The sequence below is a fragment of the Dipteris shenzhenensis genome, chromosome 16 (assembly GCF_047967505.1).
Source record: "Dipteris shenzhenensis isolate YYH24624 ecotype China chromosome 16, Dip_SZ_1.0, whole genome shotgun sequence".
Lineage (NCBI taxonomy): Eukaryota > Viridiplantae > Streptophyta > Polypodiopsida > Gleicheniales > Dipteridaceae > Dipteris > Dipteris shenzhenensis.
In genome coordinates, this window is record NC_141611.1 from 36,143,321 (window position 1) to 36,169,466 (window position 26,146).

The 26,146-nt window shown below is 47.5% G+C and overlaps 1 protein-coding gene across 2 annotated transcripts in view; it reads left to right on the forward strand.

Moving 5' to 3' along the window:
• Nucleotides 1–5,458: 5,458 nt before the first annotated feature.
• Nucleotides 5,459–26,146, forward strand: part of LOC147892899 (DExH-box ATP-dependent RNA helicase DExH3-like) — a 68,235-nt gene continuing 47,547 nt past the window's right edge. For both annotated transcript variants that reach the window (XM_087387096.1, XM_087387097.1), the window contains exons 1-11: nt 5,459–5,697; nt 20,929–21,083; nt 21,204–21,291; nt 21,386–21,649; nt 21,742–21,837; nt 21,939–22,127; nt 22,275–22,434; nt 22,610–22,740; nt 23,360–23,527; nt 23,675–23,947; nt 24,112–24,306. In XM_087387096.1, the coding sequence (XP_087243222.1) occupies nt 5,506–5,697; nt 20,929–21,083; nt 21,204–21,291; nt 21,386–21,649; nt 21,742–21,837; nt 21,939–22,127; nt 22,275–22,434; nt 22,610–22,740; nt 23,360–23,527; nt 23,675–23,947; nt 24,112–24,306 (1,911 nt within the window). In that variant the 5' untranslated portion in view covers nt 5,459–5,505. The remainder of the gene's footprint in view (nt 5,698–20,928; nt 21,084–21,203; nt 21,292–21,385; nt 21,650–21,741; nt 21,838–21,938; nt 22,128–22,274; nt 22,435–22,609; nt 22,741–23,359; nt 23,528–23,674; nt 23,948–24,111; nt 24,307–26,146) is intronic.

The following is a 26,146-nucleotide window of genomic DNA, read 5'->3' on the forward strand; positions in this document are numbered from 1 at the left end:
AAATATCTATCCATGACTTTCTATCGCCTCCATGCCCACCCCTATATGTCGTTTGAGACTTTATGCCCTCGATGTTGACTGAAAATTGGAAGACTAAAACACAAAAGAATTGATGGGGACTCTTGCTTTTGAATTCCCTAATATATGGCTAATTGAGGAGCCAAAGGCAAAAGAATCCAAAAACTTTTATATAGTGATGGGCATGTCGCTCGACGGTCAGCTCTTGTAGCTCCTTCTTTGCAGTCTCTATCATGTGTTTAAACTTTACATGCAATATTGTAGGCTTGGATTTTGGCTATATGAACTGATTTAATACACATTGGGGAAATCTATTTAGTGTACACACACAATGGAGAAAGAGTCAAATAAAAAATGTCTCAAGCATCATCATCAGACTAGAGACTCATACATTCCACACTCCTTTTCCTTCAAGTAATTAATGAATTTAGCATTTTCTCCAAGTTGGGGGGACCTATTCACATTGCAAGAGCAATATTGAACCCAAATTATTATCATTCTAATAAACACTAAAAGTTAATAATAGATTTTACTTGATTGTGCAAGTCTTGTTTTGGTGCTTAATTGAATAGAGCTAGCCTAACTTTCAAAAAGTATACTATATTATACTAGTAAAAATTTCAAATATATTTATTTATTTCATATTTGTTATTGAAAACTTTGGCAAATTTACATGGAATTCACTAATAATCTTATAATCTTGAAGGATAAACTTATCTCTTTTATTAATTATAGTTTCAAATCTTGGGTATTGAGATTTTATTTTTAGAAGAGCATATAAACTTTTGCAAGTGTTATAAATCTTTCGCTTATTAATGAAACTATCGCAAAAAAATCATCCTTGCTTCATGTTCAATGAGATAAAACCTCCACATAATTATCATTCTAACAAATACAAAATGTTAACACAAGAGTGTACTTGATTGCCCAAGTATTGTTTTGGTACTTAATTCTATAGATCTAGCCAAATTTTTTAAAATTATATTATCATGTTGCCTTCCTATAGAGACAATGTAAAAGTAAAGTTTCATTTATTTGACACAATGTAAAGACTACATATCACCACAACAATCCAAGGTAAGGATTTCAACCCTACTTTAAAGTTTTTGGCTCATTTTATGTCATAGGACATAAACCACTCTTCCTAAATAGTTTAACGAGTTTGCAAATGTCCATGTTGCATGCTGGGAGCTTCTCTCAAGCTTTTGAAACTTTTGTAATTTGCACTACCCTTTTGTATTTTAACATTTAGAGCTTTAATTTACTTCCTTATGCATATATAAATCTGTATAAGTAATGGAATATATAAAGAGCCATTTGTTGAACTCACGTGATAGGGCTACATATGATGAATGAATCCCTCGAGTAACCCGCCCATGTATCTATAGAGGCAACCCTTGACCTTGGCCACACTGCTAAACAAATATAACTAGGGGTCAACTAGATATACAGGGATCCCCCTCGGCCAATCAAGGGCTACCTAGGGCTCAAAGCCTACCATTACCACCACCTGTTTTGGGTAAGCAACCCCCACCACCACGGATTACACCTATAAATCAGGTGATTATTTAAGAGCCACTAAGTGAGTGGGAATATCATGACTGTACCACTCTAGCACTCAATTCCTCAACATACAAGAGTTCTGTGTATCAGTCCAGCTGGATAAGCCACTATATTATGCAAGACCGAAAATGTTACATTCCATTGTATCAAACTTCTCCCACTATGCAATGAACGAGGGATATGAACACCGTGAATCACAGGCTAGCCATCCAGTGCTATACTTGTCAAGGCCCAGATCGAGCAAGTGAGTGTCCTTATAAGGCAATGACCAACCATCCCATATTGTGTTATAAGTTCCAAGGACCTCATCTCCTTAAGGATTGTCCCTATAAGGATGACCAACCCTTGCCTGGATAGGCTTATCAACAACAGTGCAACAAGATTGTCAGTGACCAAGATAGCTGAACTATGTGACAACAAATGTTCACATGGTAAACACACCACCAAAACAATCTGCAATAAAATATACAAAATACATGCACTATCTTTCCATAGGCAAGAAGATGCTAGAGGGCCATCAAGTATTAATCTAGCAACCACAATCATTTAACATAACGCTTCCAATGTCCAGGCACAACATGTTGGTCAACAAAACCACCACACAATATCAGCAAAGAGGAAAAGAGCAACAATGACCTCGAACCTTGCAAAGTAGTGAGGGCATTATCTCCCCCATGAATAAACAAATGTTGTAAGCCTGCCAAGTTCAATGTAGCAACACGAGTTGCTGCACAAAACACTTCCCATGTCCAAGAACAATATGATCGTGAACATAATCACCACATATTGGCAAAGAGAAAAATATTAACAAGGACACATCAAACCATATACAATAAGAAAATACAAGACTCGCTGAAGCATGAATGCATATGCTGTGGTTGCCTCACTTCCCAATTGAAACTAAGAAGATTAAACCCACATGCACACAGCATCATTCACGATGAAGTAACATTGCAACAACCAACACTTTGCTCCCCTTACTACAATCAAGTTTGTAAGCACAAACTTCCCATGTACATGTCTCTTCTAAACAAAATAGAAGAACGATTGATTTCTATTTGGATCCCCTTCGCACAAATATGAGAACTAAACTCTGAAGGCCCACTTTGGTAGTGCGATTAATGTATTCACTGATATTGATAGAGCAACACTTGCGAGCCAATACACCTTTGCACACAATTAAACTAGGTAAATAAAAAAGGGGAAAATAACTCATTACAATAATGACAACAAAACAAAGGATCGAGAAATCACTATAGAGAAATGTGCTTGTTGTTTTAGCCCTTCCAAACTTTAGAACATGTCCTCATAGAAGAAACTCCAACCTGGCACGACATGTTCAATCAACATGAGGACATCATAAGCAACAATCAGAAGCACTTCAACAAGATCAGCTCTTACCAAGCACTGTCTACGTCTACTAGATCATGTGCAATAGAAACCTATATAAACACAAGCTCCGTAAACACAACATTTAAATATGACCTTGGCATTGATATGAATTTACATAACAGACAAATAAACACCAAGACATAACAAAATGCACACACAACACACACAATCTTAGAGGACATCATGCCAAAGTTCGTGGATTAAACATTGAACAACACACAATCTTAGAGGACGCCATGTTGAAGAAAAGGATATGTCCACATGATCCACTACACTTGTTTCATATCAGGGAATGGGAGAACTGGTAAAACATTTGTAATCCTACTCATGGTTCAAGCATTGCTCCGGTTTTACTCTCACAAAGAGCATGTAGACATTGAACTACTAAGGGTCTTGCTATTAGCATACATAGGGAAAGCAAGATACAACATTGGGTGGAACAACGATACATCCAACATTGCACTTGCCACTATTGACATCCACTTACATGTCAATCTCAATTGAGAAATTACAACAATTTTTTTCCGCATACAAGAACGTAGAGCTCATACTTATCAATGAGGTGTCCTTGGTTAGTGGAATGAACATGCTCAGAGTAGCAAACATGCGCATGAGAGAAATAAAATACAAACTTCACATCCCCTTTGGAGGCGTGGATGTCCTCTTTTGCAGTGACCTATGCCAAGCCAGCCCAACAAAGGACTCTTGGATTTTCCTAGAGCATTCAACAACATCAAAAGCCATTACTTCCTTTTGGAAGAGACACATACAATACTACAAGTTGCAAATACCAATGAGACAAGAAAACATAACATTCCTAGATCTACTAAACAAGGTCCGAATACGGTCCCAAACTACCAATGACCTTGACATGCTCAACAAACTATATCTGATATAGCCATGCGAAAAAACAACATTTCCACACCTGTTCTGCACAAATGCATCGAAGGATAAGCACAACTACTTCGTCTTCAGTTCAATTTAGTCACCTCCACATATAGTGAAGGCTCAAGACACCAAACCCAAGACTTGCATTAAAATAATAGTCATTCTCGAACACCCGAAAAACACTGGGGGGTTGCATAAGAAACTGTACCTCAAACCAGGTATGATAGCTGAAATTTGCTCCGGGAACTTGGACGCATAGTCAATGGGGCCAATGGCATATTTAAAGGCTCCAACACTACTCAAAAGCCATTTGTCGCATGGGTGGAATTCATGAGCAAGAGAGTAGGTCCAAAAACATGCGCTGAAAACAAACCACTTTTTGAATCAAACATATCATTCTCATGGACAGCCTTCTTCAGTTCGAACGAGAGTTCCAACTCAGGAAAAACCACATGAACACGATCTGCCGAGAATAATTTTTTATCCAACTAGCAACAACAAGAACAATCCATCGCTCCGAAGGCTTGACTATGGACTCCCTAGCATTTGACCCATCTAATATCAAAGCACATGGCCTCGTATACACTGCTCTTTCACGTGTGCACAACCCCTCAAAACTTTTCTTACTATCAATAATAAAAGAAAAAAACATTAAGGTTGATCCATTGGTGCTACAAGAAATCAGTCGGCTAAAGAATGAAAGCCCTCGGAAATTGGACTAAATGTTATTCCACTCCACACAACACTCAAGAAAAACACTACAAAGCCTGAACACAAGGTCCTTTCAAACCCGAAGATAGACCTACCGAGTAGCCCAAACATACTTGTTGCAACTATATCGTGTCTCCAAGATACACACATAGAAACATCTAACAACAGTGCCCTACGAATATATCAACAACTCCAAGACTCAGGATTGCAACTTATTATAAAGATGAACTCACACTCTCAAATCATAATTCCATTTGTAGTAATGGTTTAGAATGCCTTCTAACAACATTTACAACAAACAACGCCATATTGTCAACTTTATCAATGTCTACAAGTCACCAAAAGCACAAACAACAATACTTTTTCGTCAAATCAAGCAACTTCTAAACGGTCTTCCAACAAACTTTGACGCCTTCATTGTCTGAGACTTCAACATCGACTACAAAAAAGAATCTCCAAACACCACTGTCCTACTCCAATTCATGGAACAGCAAGGATTGACTCCTACAGCAATTTATGGGTCAACCATTGGCCAGATGTGGACGACAGGCAAAACCACAAACATGTTAAAAGCGAAACCGACTTCGATTATTGGTCTGAGCACTATAATACCATTTTTCACCAAGTGGGGGTCCTATACACTATCGTCAAGGTTGCTGCTCGCCCAAAAAACCGGTTAAGCCGGAAGAAATGGCTTTGTGGCTACTATCTCACCGGAGAGAACGTAGTGTCCGTCGGCCCTTGACCGATGACCATAGAAACGTCAAAACACAAGAAAATGCAGCCATGAATTGAATTCACCTTGAACTTCTTCGGAATTATTAATAGTGTAATTCTAGGCGGTGTGAAAGATTTCATTTCACAGTCGAGCGTTTTTAGTGTCCATCATGGGAACATCTCCATCGCTGTGAGCTCTTCGTGCCAGCCGTCGCCATGCAGCGATGGATTGCCTTCTCCAGCTTCCCCAATTCTTCTGCGCTCCGCAGGAGTTTGGACTTTTTTCAGAGGGGCCGCGCTCCTCTCAATTTCTCGCAAAATACCTTTCCCTCTCCTCATTTCCGCTACCTCGCCAGCGCTGTCGAGGACGTCTATTCGGATGATGATTATGGCTACGAAGGCCGAAAAGTAAGCCCCCCAACGTTATCTGGAACGTGTTGATTCCTCATTTGCTTGAGAAGCTTTTTCGGCTGACTATAAACGCTATAAGCAGTGCAAAATGCTCTAGAGCTCGACAATCGGCCTGCATTCTTCATTGTCTTTGTGTCCTAACGTTATTGGACATTCTTTAGCGAAGAGAGTGCCCATATAGAGCTCGAGCTTGGACTGTCTCTTTTATGCAGCAACTTGGGGAGTCCAATTAGACCTGCGTGCTCAACAACAATGAAATCCATTTTTTGGACACCGCAAGACATGGAGGCTGTCTCTTCGACTGTATTGCGACGAATAAAATCTGTAATCGTTTGAGCCGTTAGTTTGTTCATTTTATTTTAGGGTACTTGGGATGGAAAATGCAGTTAAAATTTTCCTTCTCCCTGCCTAAATGATTATTGAATTTACTAAAAAACATAAAGTGACTAGTCTTATGCTTCCCCTACAAGAGGAGAATGGCTAGCTCATTGTGAATATAAAAATCGCATTTGTGTTTGGGTTCATCACCATGTTAAATGGGTTACTTTGGTCCCTGTCTTGTGCTACATGGCTAAAAAGAACATCATCTAGGAGGATCTCGTACATCTAGCCACGTACAAGACCTGGTTGGCACCTAACGAGCTTCCTGTGCAGCTCGGATTTTCACAGAGAGCAATGCCTACCCGATATTAGATGAGGGTTTCATGCTACACACGGACCCACCTACCTTCTGTGCATCCATGCCGGCAAGGATGAGGGCTTGTTGGCTTTGCTGTCTATTCGGAAAAGCATAAAAAGTGCTCAAGATAAAGCGCTGTTTTATGCTGTTCAAAAGCGGTCACCTCGAGTACTCTTAGAAGTCAGCAGGTTTAGGTGAGAATCCCAAATGATTCTTAGGTAATGTGCACTAGCCCTACGTACAAGGTATCTCATCGCTATCGTGGCTCATTTTTGTTCATTAAAAGGATCAATGACGCAGCTTACAAGTTGCAATTACCTGAAAAAGTTTGGGTACGTTCAGTCTTTTATGTCAGCAGTTTGAAAGGTGCTGGAGATAACTTAGTTTCTGAGGATGAAAAGACTTGAAGATCTGTTTACTTATGTACCCCATGAACCAGAGCGCCTTCTGGTTTGTAGGGAAAGACAGCTTAGGAATAGGACTGTTCTAGAGGTGAAGGTTGGGTGGAAAGATCATTCAAATGAGGATAGCACTTGGGAAAGTGTTGATTCTCTTTGACGCTAATTCCTAGATTTTATGTCTCAATTCTTCTCTATTTAAGGGGGGGAAAATGTTATGTCCATGCATGGACATAACTAGGTTAGTGTTCTGGAGGTTAGGTTAACCTACGGTCATGTGTCCTAACCATGGGACAATTATGACACGTGTACACTAGGGGGAGTCTTAGGCTTGAGACGCCTAAGACACCCTACATCTAGATAAGTGAGAGCCATTGTTCACTCGGTTCATTCTTGGGAGTGGGGCCTCCTGAGAGTACCAAGCTAGGTTTCTCAAGCCTAAGACACCCTACATCTAGATAAGTGAGAGCCATTGCTCACTCGGGTCATTCTCGGGAGTGGGGCTTCTTGAGAAAACCAAGCTAGGTTCCGAGCCCGTCGAGGCGTGCATCTCCCTAATGATATCTATGCGCGGACGGGGTTATGGGGTATGCGACGCGTAGCCTTACCTGGGATGGTGGACTATGGTTGGAGGTCGCTTGACTTCTAGACATATGGCCCTAAAGAAGCCCAAACCTTGGGTGCCTTTCAAGTAGAGAAAGACACATTTCACTACTTGCTATGGTGTATTGGGGCTATGCACGAATCAGCTCAACTGGGAAACAACATACTGAAGATAGTCCATGTGTGACCCAAATATATCAAGCATCCAAGAGCCTGCAAACAGGGGGTGACATCGAAAGGCTCAATAGCATCATCCAAGGAGAAAGGTAAACCAGATTCCAAAGGTGTAGAAACTTGGTGTACAATGCTCGAATTGAAATCTATGTAAGAGCTGTCCAATGTATTTGGATTGACTCATCATAATACCCCTCAACATGAGTAGTGAAGCTGACCCAAATCTGTCATTTCAAAGGGATGTCATAGTAGCTAGTCCTGCTATGCGTGATGGAGTTTATGGTTTTCAACCTTATGAGTGACTATCATGAGATTGAAACAGCACTATGTTATGCTTTTAGAGGATGAGTTTGGGAATGTTCGTGGATTCATCTAGGTATATGCTTCTGCCGTATTAGCGATGCAAATTTCACCTTGTGAAGTTTTCGTCCATGTTGCGGCTTGCTGGTATTGCGATAATTCTTTCTATCTTAAATGGTGCGTTGCCCTATCAGCTAGATTTAGATGCTCGTTTGGGAGAGACTAAAATGAAATCGTTTAGACTTCACAAGAAGTTCTAGCTTGAATGAAGAGGTTTTGGACTACTTTTTGATTAGCCTTCTCCTTTAGTGCTAGCCTTCATCATGGCTGAGTCTGCCCTTCACCTCCGGAGTGCCGACAGAAACTCAGTACGAAGGCTTTGTATAAACGGATGCTCAAGTATGTGTGGGTGTGTGGATTTGTATGTGTGAGAGCATATTTTTATACTATGGTCTACCCCCACTGTTGGGCGCTGATGATGTCAGTGGGGATGTCATAGTGGCTAGTCCCTGCTATGCGTGATGGAGTTTATGATTTTCAACCTTATGAGTGACTATCATGAGATTGAAACTGCACTTTGTGTTTTTAGAGGATGAGTTTGGGTTTGTTCCTGGATTCATCTAGGTATATATTACCTTTTAGTAATACAAGAGAGAAAATGACTTGCTGTAATTTCAGAAAAGGGGTTTATTTTACAGCAAAAGTCAAGTGTTGTAGAGTTGGTGGTACTTTTTATTTTGGCAAAGAAAGGAACCTTCTATTAATGCTTGAAAAACTTCATACAAAACAGCAGCCCCGAACGTGCTGAGTACGGAAAAAACTGGGAAAAGGCTGAAAGAAAGACCGGCCTGTTCTAGACAACCTAGCTCACTGCCTGGATCTCTGGTACTAGGGCTAACAGCCAGGTGGGGGGACTATACAACTAGCGAATCCCTCGCAGAGTGAAAATGTTAAAAACTCGTGCGGGCCAAGCCTTGCAGAATCAAGCACGCCTTACGACAATCGCCCTAGAGCCTTGGGTCCCACGCTCCCAAGTGGAGTGGAGGGTGTAGATGATATCTTGCCAGATGGCGACCAAGGTAGCCGAGGGTGGAACCGGATGCTCACCCATCACTAGACTGTAGCGATCAACCCAAATGTTCCACAGCTAGGCTATCAGGAGGGACCGCCTCATGGAGCTCTATCCTCTGAATGCTGTAACCATGTATCCGGTAAGCTGGGGAGATCTCGTCAATTTGGAACGCGTGTCCACCCTAAGTCAACCAGGCCACCATCCCCCAAGTGTAGTCCCTCTGAAGACTCTGCATACGGGTCATAATCTTGAGGGCTCCCATCCAAATCCTCACTGTTTGACGATTTTTTTTTTTTGGCCGAAAAAACAGTGCTAATTATATTACTTCGAAAACAAGATACATGAGGTCAGCATTGCAACTGACGGGCTGCGTTCACAAATCGGACGCAGCCCAAAAGGTAACAAAAAAGTAAAGCTCTCTCTCACGGAGGGATCAGGCGAGTGTGAATGAATAGCCAGAGAGGTGGTGAGTAGCGCCACTGAAGGCCCTGCGAAGTATGCTCGAAGAAGAGGCCGTGTGTGTCCTAAACCCGGAGGAAACGTCTCCGCTTCTCCCGGCCGGCCCGGGAGTCTCCCGGTATCTGGTCCCACTGGCCTCTGAGGGTGTGTATAATCTCACTCCAGATGTCAGTCATGATCTGGGCAGTCGATAAGGAGGTGCCACCGAGGATCTGCGCGCAGCGCGAGGTCCAAATGTGCCATCCTGCGATGCTGCTAATAATCTCCCAGACTGGCTGCCTCTCCTGAGATCCTGTGCCAGCCTCTGCCAGGTGCGGCGGAATGCTCTCGAGCGGCCCCCACGTCCCCTGTGTGATAAGGAACGTGGGGTCCTGCTGACATGCCTCGAACAAGTGATGAAAACCAAGTGTGGTGCTGCACCAGCAGAACGCGCCCCAAGTGATCAAACCTAACTTCGGTGCTGTGCGAGTAAGGATCCCGAAGGTCCACCTCCACACTACCTGGGCGCGAGTGCAGCTCCATAGGCAGTGTTTTGGTGACTCCTTGTCCTCATGACAGATCTGACAACGTCCGTCCTGACCTATCTGCCGCAACCAGCTCCCCACTGGAAGACCTTTGAAGGGCCTGGATCCGAAGCTCCTCCGAGCCCGGGGCTGCCTGCTGGAGTCGCTGAATGGAAGCGAGGTCCCTCCGAAGAGCTCTCTCTCTGCCCCACCACTCCTGTCGAACCTGTAGGGCTGCGAGCTGGCAAATCTGGCTGGACTCCTGCAAAGCTTGCGCCACCGAATCAACCAGATCCACGCACTCGCCCCAATCTCTGTCCCATAGGCTACCGATACTGCTGCGCACGTCCTCCCTCGAGAAGATGGAGTCGGGAATCCGGCACGAGCGGGGGGGAAGGGCCTGAACTGCCGAGTCTAATGATAAGAGCATAGGCGCATGGTCGGAAAGTGTCGTCCCTGGAACTATACCCGCCTGACCGCCTCTGCTGATGGCCCAATCACTGACATAAAATCTATCCAGCCTCTCCAGGAGTCTGCCTCCTTCCCTGCGGAAGCCCCACGAGAAGTCCAAGCTCCCGTGCCAACGACGGAAGGACGGGTCTCTCCAGCTGTCCCTACCTCCTGTCGCGAAGATAAATGAGTCCCAAGCGGACTGCTCTGCCTGAGACATACCTGTAAACTCTGGTCCTCTGCCCTGTTGGTCCTCCAAGGTCTCCAGATTGTTGAAGTCACCTCCAACAATCCAGGAATCCATGTCTGGGAGAATCCCTGTGAGTGTCCTCCAGAAGGTGGCTCTGCACCGGAGGTCTGTGGGAGCATAAATGTTGAGGATTCCTATTCTGGAACCCTCCAACTCTAGGCCTACCCAAAGGGCACGGCCTGGGATTAACGTGCCATGACCAAAAACTCCCTGTGCTAACTGCTCGCACACGGAAGTACAGACACCTCCACTCCTCCCCTGTGCGCGGATCGAGGGCTCCCAATAAGTGTGAGAACGTCAAGGGAGAATCTTCCCGCAACTACGGGAATGAGCCACAGAAAGCTTGTGCTCCTGGAGCAGAAGTATATCCAAACGACCAATCACTGCTGGCTGAAGTTCGCGTCTCAAAATGAGCTTCCTAGGACCACGGGTGCCAGAAGAATGAAACCCGTTCACATTCAGGAGACAAGGTGTAGGCTCATGGTGAGGACTGGGAGGCTGCGAACAATTGTCTGCTCGCGGCAGATGTCGATGAAGAAGCTGACAATTCGGAGTGGAGGCGCTGACGCTTATGAGAAGGTTTGGAGGGGGAGGCGGGGTCGTCCTGCCCGTTCTTCAACACCTTTAGCAAAGGCGAGAGGCCTTTGGTGCCATGAGCAAATGCTTTCTCGAGCCAACTCGAGATCTCTGAAGTAGTCATCCCGTAGAAGGCTCGGAGTTTCTGAGGGGTCCAGGCTCTGACATCCTGGGGGAGGGGCCATGACAGAGGGGGCCTGAGGATCACAATCAATCTGAAGCGTTTGGCGGCGCAATGCCACCGCAGGCGCACGTCACCCTCGGACCACTGAGTCTCGAGAAGCTGTCCATCGGACGGGCCTATCCAGGAGCAAACCTGAGCGTGCGTCTGCTCTCTGAGAGCCTCCCAGACCGAGTCATCTGTCCAAGTCTCGGTGCCGTCGCTAAGGAACGTGAAAGCAAAGCTAGGGCCATCCCTCGGGGCCAAGGCTGCGATCTTCCCATCCGCCCCTTTGCGGAGCAGGAAGATACTGATGTCGAGACAAGCAGGGAAGGTCCCAAGGTCGTCGGCCACATCCAAGTAGTCCCAGGGGCCAGATCTGTAAAAGTCGCGAGGAAGCTCTCTCTCCTGAAGCTAAGGCCCACCAGAGTCTGCAACTGAGGGGCTAGTGGACAGGGAAGCCTGCTCCAGTGGTGGTGTAGATTCAGGGTGTCCTGCCTGTGGAGGGGAAGGGGGAGGTGGCTGGGGGGTAGGCAACTCAGACTCCACGGAGGCGACTAGCGGGGGGGGTGGAGGAGGGGGAGTGGGGGCTGCCCTCGGCTGAGGAACTATCGGTACAGCTGACACTGCAGGAGAGCTGAGAGAGGCGGGGGGGGGATGGGGCTGCACCTGGGACTGGGGCTGAGAAGGAAGAGGAGGAGACTGAAGAGGGGGAAGAGGCGGGGGCTGAAGCTGCGGGTCTGGAAGAGGGGGGTGCGACTGGGGAAGGGGCTGGGACTGAGTGGAAAGGGGCTGGGGAGCGGAAGAGAGGGGGACCTGAGGCTGTGGAGGGCGGGCTACCGACGACGAAGAAGCTCTCCCAGGACCCTGGGGCGGCTGCCTGTCAGGTCTCTAAGGTGCTGCTGCAGGTTGGGTAACCTCTGCCTCCTTGCCTTTGTCGGAAATCTTCTTATTCTTTCCTCTTTTCCTTCTGACCTCAGTCCAACCGCCAGCTAACTCTGGACCGGACTCCGGCTGCCTCTGCTCCTCCTGACGTGGCTGCCCGGAGGGGGGGGGAGGGGGCGGAGGGGGAGGGGGCGGGGGGGGCCGAGAGGAACTGGCGAATCGTGGACAAATAGCAGCCAAGTGCCCAAAGCCGTGACACCTTAGGCATTGGCCTGGCTGTCCTGTGACTACCATGCTCTGGGTGATGCTGCCGGCATCTGTCACGATCTCGATCACTGCAGGGAGAGTCGCAGGGTCCGCCACAGCCACACGGACTCGGGGGGCTCTTGCCGTGGTCACCGCGTCGGCGAAAGTGTCGTGCATAACCCAGCCAAAGTGGGAGCCCAGGTCCCTGACAATCGGCCGCAGCTCAGCAGCAAGACCTGGAAAAACTAGCGTCATTGGATGGCGAGGTATGCGGAACCGAGCATCAAAATCCGCTGCACTGAATCCACGGTACCAAGGGACTATCATAATGATCTTTCCATCCACAGAAGTGGGGGAACCAGCAATCAGGTTGCTCGCAGCTTTCGCATTGGAGAGTTTGAGCCAGAAGATGCCCCTTCCCATAAGGGCCACCTCCTCAATGTGGCCGTCCTCTAGCATGAGAGTGGACTGGAGCCAGTCCCTGATGGCGGAATTGGAGGGGGAGTGTCCAATGACTCTGCCATAGACAGAGGTAAGGGCAAAGTCATTGGCAACCTCCTGAACCCGAGACGATTGTTGCTCTGTCAAGATAACGCGGTAGGCATCTGGAGAGGGAGGGTCCGACTGGGCCTCCGGTTCCGGGCAGGGAGCCGCCATACCGCCAAGACAAACTGCGAGACCTCCGATGAAGAAGAGGCTGCCACCCAAAAAAGGGGGGGATAGATGCGGGGGGGTGGAGCCTGGGTGTGAAGAAGACGGGTGAGGCGAACCGGGGCAACGTGAGTCGGGTGGGGGAAGCGGAGGCGCAGGCGAGAGCGGAGGTGGAGAGCGGGAAGGATGGAGGGCGGAGGGCGGTGGAAACGAGGGCGGGAGGCGAAGGTGGCGGGGGCTGAGGATGGAGGGCGGGTGAGGTGAAGAGGCGGGAGTGGGGGTGGGGCGGGACGGGGCGGGAGGGCGGGAGGGGGCGAAAGGGCGGGAGCGAAGGGGCGGGGCGGAAGGGGCGGAAGGGCGGGAGGGGCGGGGGCAGGCGTAGCGAGGGGGGGGGTGAAGCGGGGGGCGGGGGGGAGCGAAGCGGGGGGGCGGGGGGCGGGCGAAGCGGGGGGGCGGGGGGGTGAGGCAGAGAGGCTAGGGGGGGGTGAGGCGTAGCGAGGGGGCGGGGTGGGGCGGAGGGGCGAGGGGGATGAGGGCGGAGAGGCGAGGGGTGAGGGCGGGGGAGGGCGGGTGATGGCGCAGCGGGGTGAGGCGGAGGGGCGAGGGGGTGAGAGCGGAGAGGCGAGGGGGTGAGGGCGGAGAGGCGAGGCGGTGAGAGCGGAGGGGCGAGGGGGTGAGAGCGGAGAGGCGAGGGGGTGCAGGCGGCCGAGGCGGGGGTGAGGCGGAGGGCGAGGGGGTGAGGGCGGAGAGGCAAGGGGGTGAGGGCGGCCGAGGCGGGGGTGAGCTAGGGGGGGTAGAGGTTGCGGGACGGAGGGGGAGGGCTCGCAGGAGCAGGCTCAGGGACTGGTTTCCAATCCTCACTGTTTGACGATAGCTCCAGAGGTAGTGTGGGATCGTCTCTAGAAAACCAGTAGAGCAATAGTGACACTGCCCCTCCACCTGCATCTGCTCCAACCACGGGCCGATGGGCAAGCCTCCGTGGGCGGCCAGCTTGAAGAAGTTTCTTTCTTGGTCGCAAACTAGACCATAACCGTGTCCAAAACTTGGAACGGACATCTCGGGGCACTCTCTGGGCCACCCAATGCCTCTCCGTCGAAGGGGTCCATGTTGAAAAATCCATTTGGAGCCTCCTGCCAATCCGTGTGGTGTAGGAAAAGGACACCTCGTCCACCTGCTCAGCAAGGTCTCCCCTGGAGGCCCAAAACCACTCTCCCGGATCCCACGGACTTCCCTCAAGGGCCTACCCTCCCAAAGCAAGAGGCGCCAGGTGGGGGCATCCTGCTCTGAGATACTGGGAGGGTCAATGTGCCACTCCTTTCCCAAACGTCCCACTACTCTGATCATCTGCCGTTGAATCCCATCTAGACTCCCATCCATCTTTGGGTCTCTCTCAGTGAGTGCCAAGAGTAGGCCTTCAAGTCCTACACGGAAAAAACCAGGCAACGTGCTGCCTCGTTGCATCATCTTCCTCAAGGGAACACCAGTTCGAGAAAACTGGCCCAACCATATGCTGTCCATCCACACGTGAAGTCCCTCCTACCAAGGCTTAGGGATAGCTAGGTCAATCTCTCTCATCCTTTGCCCTGCCGCTCGCAGATGCGCTATGGCGCCAAGCCTCGCCTCTCCCTCCATGGGTAATATGCTCCATCTGCCAAAGGACCTAGCCGGTCCATTGTCCCATTGTGCCCAACCAATATGAGTTCGCTGTCCGAGCATACGCCCCTTCTGATCTCGAATCTCTGGGTGCCAAACAAGGGGCTGATGCTTGAATTCCTCTTTGCATTTGGGCTAAGCTCGAATGAGGCCCCCTGCTAATCTCTGCCAGACCCTATGGAGGCTCCTCATCAAGGGGGAACCCTTCTCCATAAGGGGGCCCTCTAAGAAGATCCATCTGTGCGAAAGCTGCCACTACCCCCTAGTGCGTGGGGTGTTCCTGAGAAGCCCTCGTTGTAAGAGAAGCTTCCAAGGTGTGAGGCCGCGAACAACCAACTTGCCCAAGAGGGCTTTGCTCTGCATTTCTGGATCGATGATACCCAAGCCTCCTAGTGCCTGTGGCATGATCATCATTTGCCAAGCGACCCGAGCTCTAATGTTCCTCGTGCCGTCCGAACTTGCCCAAAGGAAGTTCCCAACAAACCGTTGGAGCTGCCCAATGCACCCTCTATGAAAACACTAGGAGGATGCGATATACGAGGCTGTGGCAAGAAGGACTTGGTTTGCCACTAAGGCACAACCTGCTAGGGAGAGTTTGGCTGAGCTTTAGTAGAGAAGCTTGCGCCGAACACTCTCAAGGGCCGGTGCGATCTACTGCTCTGCTGTAATTTCAATGCCAACATGCATCCGAGGTATCTCGCCATCTGGCCCCGCGGTATCCATCTGAAGCCAAAGTCGTTCCCCCACTCACAAATTTCATGTGTCTCCTCTGAGCTTGTGAAGAAACCTATGGACTTTGTCTAGTTGATCTGTGCACTCGAGGCCTCATAGTAAATAGCCAGGGCTCCCCTGACTCTCTCCAAGCTCGCTGTGGTACTCTCTACATACAAGGCCGTGTCATTTGCAAACTCAGAGTCCAGCAGCTCCTCCTCTTGCCTGATTGGGAGCCTCAACCCTGTGAGGCCTGCCACTCGCGATCTCAAGTAGTAGCCCAAAGCCTTTGCCACAAACAAGACGAGGAAGAGAGCAAGGGGGCAGCCCTGGTGGACTGAGCAAGAGAGAGAAAAGGCCTTGCCCGTGTGTCCTCCGATAAGCATTTGGCTAGAGTTCCTTGCATAAAGCGTAGAAACTCCTCTAACCCATCTGTCTGAGAAACCCAATCTCCGCATAGTACCCTCCAGGAAGGACCACTCCACCCTGTCGTAGGCCTTCTCGAAATCCAAGAGGAGGATGGCCAACGGCTGTGACTCCTTCCTAGACCAATTCTCTGCCTCCCAGAACGTGAAGATGTTGTCTTGGATGCTGCACTTCTGGACGAACCCGGTTTGTGTGTTGTGAATGATGTCAGTAAGATGGGGTTGTAACTGCAAACTCAAGACCTTGGTGAGGATCTTGTATGCGGTATCAAGCAAAGTGATCGGTCTCCACTGCCGGATATCTGACCTATCTCCTTTCGAGATCAAACAAATCCACCCACTGCTTAGGCACTGAGGGAGGGAGCCTGTGTCAAAAATCTTTTGGCAAGCTAGTCGGAAAGGGGTGGAGATGATCTCCCAAAAGTTCCAGAAGAAGGCCGGAGTCAAGCCATCCTCGCCAGGACACCTCTGGGTCGGGAGAGCTTTGAGGGCTTCCCAGAGCTCCTCATCTGTGAAGGGCTCCTCCAGACTGCTGCACAGATCCTGTGAGACTACCTTCGGAACATGATCCCAAACTACCTCCTGGGCCACAAGACCACCTGAAGTCATCCTCTCTGTTTGAAAGAGCTGGCTGTAAAAATTGGTCAGGTCTAAAATCTCCTATGGGTCAGTGTGCATGATGCCCTACGGATCTCGAAGATGCTGCAGTTGCGTGCTTGCCGATCAGGGCCTAGTGCTTTGAAAAAATTGCTTCGTCATCCTGTCCCCTTTCTGTACCCACTGGGCCCGAGAAGAGTGATAGGAGAACTCAGCCTGCCGAATCTTCGTCTCCTGAAGCTCAAGGCGAGCACTCTCAAACCTGTCCCTAAGCCACTGAGATCTTGGGTCCTACTCTCTGAGACGCTCTATGGAGGTGAGGCCTCTCCTCACTGCCTGCTCGCGCTCCTGAAGCGTCCTCCTCCGCCTAAGGGCATAAGCCTACAACTCCTCACTGCTCCTCTCGATTGCATCAGCCACCCACAAAGCCCAGCCCTCGCAAAGTGCCATCTCTGACTGTTGCCAAATCCCTGCCATGACTTGCTGAGTCTCCTCGTCCTGTAGGAGGTCCTCTGGAATGCAGACCCCCTTTTGGGGAAGACCTCTGCGGGGCTGCTCTAAGTGAAGTATTACTGGAGAGTGGTCCGACATCGTGGTACTTGCCAAAATCGCAGTAGAGCCGCGTCTGTGTAGTGCCCAGTCCCCAACATAGAAGCGGTCTAGCCTCTCAAGCAATCCATCATGTCTCCTCTGTCTGAAAGAGAAGAGGAGTTTGCTAGGTATCCTGCTGAAATTTGGCTCTCGCCACGGGTCTTTGCCCTTGATCTTGAAAATGAATTGCTCCTAGTTGCTCCGCTCTGCTGCTGGCATCTCAAAGAAGGAGGCGCTGCCCTGCTTGTCCTCCCCAAACTCCAGGTTGTTGAAGTCCCCTCCAACAATCCAAGAATCTACATCCGAAAGACACTCTGAAAGTCTCCTTCAGAAGGCGGGACAGTGCTGTCTGCACGCTGGGGCATACACGTTCAGGGTCCCAATCCTGGACTCTCCCATCCTAACTCCCATCCAAACTGCCTGTGTTGGGATAAGCTTGGCCCGATCATAGACCTCTGGAGCCACTGTTTGTGAGACCGAGATGCAGATCTCTCCGCTCCGTCCTACTACAAGGGACCACACCTCTGGACCTGTTCGTGGGAGGAGGTGGTGTCGCCGTCTGATGTTTGATGCTGAGAACATATGCTCCTGAATTAAAAGGATGTCCACTGTCCGCCCTACCACTGCCCTTTGCAAGTCTTGTCGAAGGATTAGGTACTGCGGTTGACTACGAGCATGATCGTGGAGCCCGTGCACGTTCCAACTCACTTTGGTCCAACTCATGAGGACGGGGATGCAGAAAACAAGGCTCTCCTGTGAGTGGGTGCCTGTTCCAAAAAGACTGCCTTGTGTGACTTTGCCGAGGGTTTGGAGGGCGAGTAGTCCGTGTCTTTGCGTCGACGTACTAAGGTGGACACTGGCTCAATGCAAATCTTCCGTGCCCACTTCATCATGAAGGAGACTTTCACCCCGAACAACTCGGCACACTTCTGGAGTGGCTAGTAGTATGCCGGATCAACCTTTGCCTCAAGCGGCAATCTGATAACTCCTACCACCAAACCACACATCGGCTTCTCTTGCATGAAGCCCAGCTGAAAATTCACGTCTGCACCATGGGTGTGCCAAAGGTCGAGTCCATGTGACCCCATCCACTCGTCCATCATCTGTGAAATCTGATCTCCCATAATAGCATCAAACACCACTGGGGACCACTTCTTCAACCCTATGGATGCGAACTAGAATCTCCAAACTGGGTGTGTCTGGGAGCCCAGTACGCTAATCGAACCCCCTTTCCGGGGCTGCAAGACCACAAGCGTTACCTCCAGGGGTAGAGGGTAAGATCCAGAATCTCCAGATAATTCCAGGGTCCCAATCTCCATAAGTCCCACGGTAAGGGATGCCCAGGTTGGAGATTGGGAGTTGCTGACTGGGAGGACGAGTCCCTTCCCTCTGGCTCCCTCCTCGATTGTGCCAGATGCCGTGGTGAGGAAGCGGAAGGGGATGTCGTCTTAACCTTGCCTGCTGGCAGGGGTGTCGAGGCAGGGGGGTGGGAGGTTGAAGAACCTACTAAGGAGGTGGACAGGGGGGCAGAAGGGGAAGGGAGAGGGAGGGAGGGGAGGGGTGGTGAGGGTGACCATAGCAGGAGGGGCGAGGGGGAGGGGGGGGAGGGACGTGGGGAATCCAGGAGGGAGGGTGGGAGAGTGGAGAGGGAGTGAGATCTGGAGGGGGAGGGGGGTGGGGGGGAGTAAGGGCAACCACAGGCCCACCTTGCTGATCAGGCTTGATGGGGCTCTGGACTCGCTCCTTCTCAGCCGCTGCCGGGCTAACATCTGCAGCTTCCGCCATCTCAGCGTCAAGAGCTCCTGGGGCTCACTGCTGATGCAAGGGTGAGTGCAGACGCTGAACCTCCATCACGGGAGAATTCTCTGGCTGGGCAGTGGCCCCTTGCGCTGGGGGAGGTGGATCTCCACATAAGGGCTTCAACAACTGCTCCTCCTCAGGTGCCTCTCGAAAAGCCCTCTCTCTCTCTCTCTCTCTCTCTCTCTCTCTCTCTGCCTGCGACGCTTGTGGGCTTGTTTGCTTGGTTTCTTTTTCTTCTTAACTTGGGTCCAGTCCCCTTCTGAGGGGGTCATTTAGGGGGTCTAAGACTCCTGCTGCTCCTGTCTGGGGGGGTGCTGGGTCTGGCCTGTTGATTCTGTCTGCTCTGCGGGGGTGGGGGCGGAGGCAATCTTTGGCTAGGTGACCCATTTATCTACAACGAACACACTGGCCTAGTAACCCAAAAATCTCCACTTGCTGGCGAACTGTGCCCCCTTCGAGTGTCTCTAGTAGGATCAACTATGGGAGGGACTCAACCACCAGTCTGATCCTGGGGACCCCTTCATCTGCTTTGCTGAAAAAGAATGCTTCCCACTATGAATGTGAAGGCACATTCTTTGGCGTTTGCTCCTCTTGCAAGAAGAGTTCTACCAACTCTTGAAAAGTGAGGCAACTATGATTTCCTCGGATCAAAAGGTTGAGAGACATATGAAAAGAAAGATAAGACTCCGACAAGGAGTTCAAAGTAATGGTAACAAGCTGTGAGTTTGGAATGGCCTCATCAAAGTTCAAGAGTTGCTCTTGCAAATCTTGAATTTTTGTCACATGAGCCTGCATAGCGTCACCCTCATCCATGTGCATGCTATCAAGCTCTTTGCGCAAGTATGAGACTCTAGCCTCATTGCAGCTTGACACATATTTTCCAATATATCCCAGGTAGCTTTAGAAGTCCGATAGGACCTGATATGAGGGATAATGAACCTGATCACATTCAGTGAAGTCAAAGATAACGCTTGAGCATCATGAGTATTCCACCTCCTTTGCTCAAGAGACATGGATCATGTCATGTAAATTCAACAGGGGTTGATTGCTCAACAGGGGTTGATTGCGTGCAAACATCCCTATGTGTGATGAGGGTAAGGTAGAATATATGCAAGATGATGTTGACAAAGTGATCGATGCTCATCTTGAACGACACTTTAGAGGTCACGCTTGCTTTGAATTGTCGTAGTGAAAATGTTAAATAGAGGTCTTGCTCAGTGGGTAAGTGTTCGTATGAAAGAATACATGGAGGGTGAAGTGAATTGTATTCTTGATGACTCATTGGATGATACGTTTTGGTTTCCTCCAAGAAGAATACAAACACTTGTATGCAAACTGTTCAGGATGGTAGCAGAAGTATGACTAATACTGAGCTACATGTTATACTCGACGATGTAGTGATGGATTTTGCATGTGTGGTTGGTGATGCCAAGAACACGTGTTTTCCATGAATATCACTCTCCTAGAAGGGTGCTGCATACATGGCTGCAGGTCTGATCAGGGTATCGGACAAATCATTGTGAAAACTGGTCCTGTGAAAACTGCCCCTAGGTAATTGTAGGACTGCCTCGGGAGACCATGGCCATGATATCTGATTGTGCCCCCTAGCTAGAGCTATCCCTGGGATTGGGCTGGGGTTTCAGCCCAACTCAAGGGTGGGCAGAGTAGATGAGGGAGGCTGTAGGGGGAGATCAGTAGCGAGGAGGGAGAGGCAACAGAAGGAATCAAGTGGCTGCTGCACGGAAAGAGCTGCTCAGAGAGAAGCTCGGGGAGCGTCTGCAGGGGGGTGGAAGTGCATTAACGTCTACAACAGACCAAAGGGTCTATGAGACTGAAAAAAACCAGACACAATGACAGAGAGAGAGAGAGATAATATTTCCCCCCTAGGGGGATTAGGGCCTGGGAATTTCAAAGAACACAATTGTAAATTCTCAATGTGTGCTAAATGCCCGATTTGAGCACAGCAAAACCCGGAGCAATCAATAATTTGAAACAGAAAAGTAATGCTCACAGTTGTAATGACCCTGGATAATGTTGCTTGTCAGGGTTGCCGAAGCTATGCAAACATAGATCGATGGAAATGGAAGCTGAATGTGCTTATTCGTAACCCTATAGAACGCGAAATAGTAACCCACGAGAAGAGGGACAAACGTGATTATGAGTATCTTGCATCACTTGCAAAAAGAATGGGCCTATTTAGGTACTTTCAGTTGCTCATACCGCAGCATCAAACTTAGTGCTGACATGAAGCTGTGTTCTCTCTATTTGAAGCTTGCCATCTGGTTAGCTGATATAGTAACCTATCTGTTTGTTCCTGCAGTCAGTCTTATGGAAAAGCTATTGTCTTCAGCAAGGATCCTTTGCCTAATTACAGACCAGACATGGATGACAAACGCCCAGTTCGGAAGGTTAGCAATCTATTCTATGTTCTAAGCAGATCAGAGAAGATGCACTTGATTTGAAACTTCATTGAGGCTCTGCAACTGATTTCCCCCCCTTTAGGTGTCCATTCCTTTGGCAGTTCACCAGGTTGTCGACAAAATACTTGAAGAACATCTTGAACGCAAAGAACTATTCGAAACCAAGGTCCCTAAGGATAGTCAGGGAATTGGTGCTGTTGCTTGCACAACTCTGTATGATAGGATTGCGTCTCCAGTTCTCGAGCCAGATCTTGATGAAGAGGATCTCTCAATGCCAAGCTCCCTTGCTGATGAGATTTTGTTCAAAAGAAGCATGCGTCTTCTGGAGAAACAAAAAGTCTGGCAGGTTGACAGCTTATCATTGCTAGAAGTTTATTTGATACATACAGTTGTATTTGTGTTTGTCAATACAATGTGACACATTATAGTGGCATACAGGAATCATCTGAAGGATGCGAATTGATGGCCTTTCGAAAAAGACTTCCAGCTTTTAGGGAACGCGATTCGTTTCTTGCGGCAGTGGAAAAGCACCAGGTATCTTATAAGCATTTACTTTATTAAGGAGAACATAATTTGTAATTAGCATTAGAACATTGCTGCTAGCTGTTGATCTCATCAATCTCAGCTCTCTGCAGGTTTTGGTGGTCTCTGGAGAGACTGGATGTGGGAAAACAACTCAATTGCCCCAATACATACTAGAATCTGAAATTGAAGCTGGTCGTGGAGGTTCTTGCAACATTATTTGTACCCAGCCGCGGCGGATATCGGCTATATCTGTTGCAGAGCGAGTTGCTGCAGAGAGAGGGGAGCAGTTGGGTGACTCTGTAAGTTCTGCTTATGAAAGCAGTTAAGTGGTTTTCATAAAGTGTATCTTTGGATTTGCTTCTGCATTATCTATGTTTAATTGGTTGTGTATCCTTCCATTTCGTAGCCTGTCTAATTTAGGATTTTGTTCACATACAACTTTCAAGGTTGGATATAAAGTTCGCTTGGAAGGAATGAAAGGACTTGCTACACGGTTGCTCTTCTGCACCACGGGTATCTTGTTGCGAAGGCTAATGGGGGACCCTTGTCTAAAGGGAGTGAGCCATGTGATTGTGGATGAGATACATGAACGTGGCATGAATGAAGGTAGCTGTGTTTACTATGTAGATTAGCATTACTATAAGCTTTTGCTCTAGGAGGCTGTTGTGAGAAACATCCAGCTCTTGGTGCTTATTGTTGTACCTTTTGTTGAGTATCAATTATTTCAGAGTTGTAAGGAGAAACCTTACTGTGACTAACAAACCTCTTTGATTTACTGTAGATTTTTTGCTGATTGTGCTGAAGGACCTTCTACGTCGTCGGTCGGATCTTAGAGTTGTGCTAATGAGTGCAACTCTGAATGCTAAGCTATTCTCCTCATTTTTTGATGGTGCGCCAATGTGCCATATTCCAGTATGTGGTACTTGACTCTACACTTCCATGTTATTTAATAGCAATTGTCAAATGCAGTGGCGATGATCGCCAAAAGATCCTTGTGGTTCATGTATGTAATTTGGCTTATCTTTGTTCCCTTCTGCTAGCAAGTTGTTGTAGTCCTCCCCCCCCTTCCCTTCTTCTTTTGTGGTGTGGTGGATATTTAACTTAATTTAATTCTCTCTCTGTGTGTGTGTGTGTGAGACAACGTGCACAAATATACCAATATTTTTGACCTTGTGCTGTTTTTATGTACTTGTAATAAAAGAGAATATTATGAATGCCTTGCAAAGTCTTTATGCTGTTGTTGATTTAAGAGCTGTCACAAAATTTCAGTTCATTATAGTCACGAATACTATATGGAGATCTTTCTTAGGCTTGGTATTGTTTTCTCATACATCGTGGTTGCAGTGACCAATAGAAAACATGAAAGGTATATTTGAATTGATCTGGATTGACAGAGAACATGATATTCAGGAATTTATGATACAGATTCATGGAACTCTGTAGGATCTATAGGTTTGTTGATTGCATCTATTCTTTAAAATGTTTAACCTTACTAATGCTATACATGATGCTTTTCCTGCTGTGTGGATAGGGTGTCACATATCCCGTCAGATCACATTTTTTGGAGGATGTTTTGGAGCTGACAGGCTATAGATTCACTGAACAAAATCAAATTGATTATTATGGTCAGGATAAAGTTTGGAAAATGCAAAAGCAGATTCAAAGAAGTAGGAAAAATCCCGTTGTTAGCCTGGCTGAGGTAAAAAATCTATGGCAAAAAGTTTCATTTTGGTGGCACGGTTCAGTAATACAATGTTTCTTTGTGGTTTCTAGAACTGTTCTGATTCTCTTGTATGATGCTTGGAATTTGAGCTTTTAATGCTCTTGTTGTCGTGGTATTTCATAGGATGCATTAATACATGCAGACTTTCGGGATTACAGTGGTGGAACTCAATATTCACTATCTCAATGGAATCCTGAATGTTTAGGATTTAATCTTATTGAGGCTATACTTTGTCACATTTGTGAACATGAAATGGAGGGAGCAATACTTGTGTTCATGACAGGCTGGGAAGACATCAATGCTCTGAGAGATCATCTAAAGCAGAACCCTGTGCTTGGTAAACCTAATAAGGTTTTGCTGCTACCATGCCATGGATCCATGGCAAGTGCAGATCAGGTAACAGTTTCTGGAACTCATGCTTTTGATGGTTTGCTGTTTTCGTAATTGAGATTGTCTACATACGAGTTTTAACTTGAAAACATTTGCAACCCTTTTCTTTCCTGTGAAATCATGTAAGCAAGTTCTTATAGATATATATTTTTTGGGTTTTATGGATGCAGAAACTAATATTTGACTGCCCATCCCCGAAGGTACGCAAGATAGTGCTTGCCACTAACTTGGCAGAAACAAGTATCACAATCAATGATGTTGTGTTTGTTATAGATTGTGGAAAGGCCAAAGAGACTTCATATGATGCATTGAACAACACGCCATGCTTAACCCCATCCTGGATATCAAAGGCTTCTGTTCGTCAAGTAAGTGCTATTATTGAATTCCTATTCCTAATGCCCTCCATATCCCTCTATTTAATGGCATTAACAGGTTTAGTTGATCCAACATCTGAGGGTGGACCATTGGTCTTGTTGAAAGACATGGTCTCCAGTCCTTTTGTTGTATAAAATTAGACTGCTGTGTGGGTAGTATATTATCTGGTTTGCTATGATTTAGCAGTAGTAAATCCATCAAGCAGACTAGAGGTAAGCTTTGATTGGCAATTGGTAAGGTGTTATTAGAAAGGCACAACTGTATGTACCGCTCCTAGAGGGCATACCTACCCTCTCAGAAAGGCACAACTGTATATCAGGGTCCTAGAGGCCATACCTGCCCTTTTAATAAATTAGCCAGTGTTTGGGATGTCAGTTTACAATCTGCGGTCAGCAGTGGTAAACTAGTAAGGAGCTAACATGAACTGTTATCGGAAATCAAGGAATACATTTCACAGGAATTCTTGAAAATTCAGAGTATGAATTTTGATAGAATTATAGTGGTGGTTTCTTGCAATGTATGAAATGTGAAAATGTTAGGTGGCACTAAGAATGGGTACGACTGTTTTATTTCTCTCACTGTTCCTGTTTTGAACAGGATCTAATAGCATGCTTAGGCTGTCCCTTTGATGTCTGATTGCATATGTCTGAGGTCTTTGCCTATCAAAATCTTTGCCCCTTTTAGATATGTCTTTCCGAAGCCATCTTGCCTGGCCTTTGTAGTTCTAAACCTCACAAGTAAGGTCTGTCCTTCAGGAGGATATCCAACCATCCATGGACATAGTTACAAAATAGCATTTTTAATCTAACTTTAAACATTTAAGATGCTTTCACTTTTTGGATTTTCAATGAAATGCATCTTAGTATTGCTTGGAAAGGCCTTTATGGATATCCATCGCTGGTTAATCTTTGTTTTTTTGAAGATGAGGGAACAGAGTGGATTTCTTTACTCCAGGTTGTGGGCAAACTTGTCCTGAAGGTTAAATGACACCCTCCATACAAGAATACTAGGCTGGACTAGAGGGTTCTTTGTGGGAGATCATTACCAGTATTCAATATGGTTTCATGTTGCAGAAACCCTATTGGATGTGATTAGACTTAAGATGGAGAGATTGTGTCACTCACAGATTTATGCACCCTTTCGAAGTTTGCTAAAGATAGAGGAGTGAGCTTCCAACGGGTGTGGGACGGTGGCATTTGCTGTAGATTACGAAGTATTGTATGAGGTGGCATTACATGCTACCTGATTGGTTGCTTTGGGATCCGGCTCAAATGCAAGATCCACATTTGTTGCCTGCCCCACTTGATGCACTTTTTTGATTTTCCTTCTGCTGGCTCTCCCTTTTAGGCACATTCATTTTTTGAGGTGTACATGATTGACCTCATTGTTTCAAGAGATAATTGGACGATTCTCCACCATGCTTCTTTATGGAAGCTAGCTTCACACTTTCTGCATTCATTCGCATAATCTCCCTTTTTATACACAATTGCATTTTGCCCTTTCTGGATAACTTAAATCCAGTGCTTGAACCTTGTGCATTATGGTTGGCATGTGCATTGGCACCACCCCCTCTTCTCGTATGAGTTGTATGAGAATTTGATGCATTCTTGAAAACCTCACCCTTGCCTTTGCCTTGGTCCATGGATTGCAAAGCTTGGTCATGGCCATGGAGTTTTTCTTTCTGATGGAGTAAACCATAAATTTCTCGATATGACGGCATCTGGACATGAGATCCCTGTTGAAGCTGGAGAGGATTTTTGTATGGTGATGCCAGAGAATTCAAAGTGATTGGCATAAGGTCTTTTTCCTCCATCTTCTCACTATAGCTGC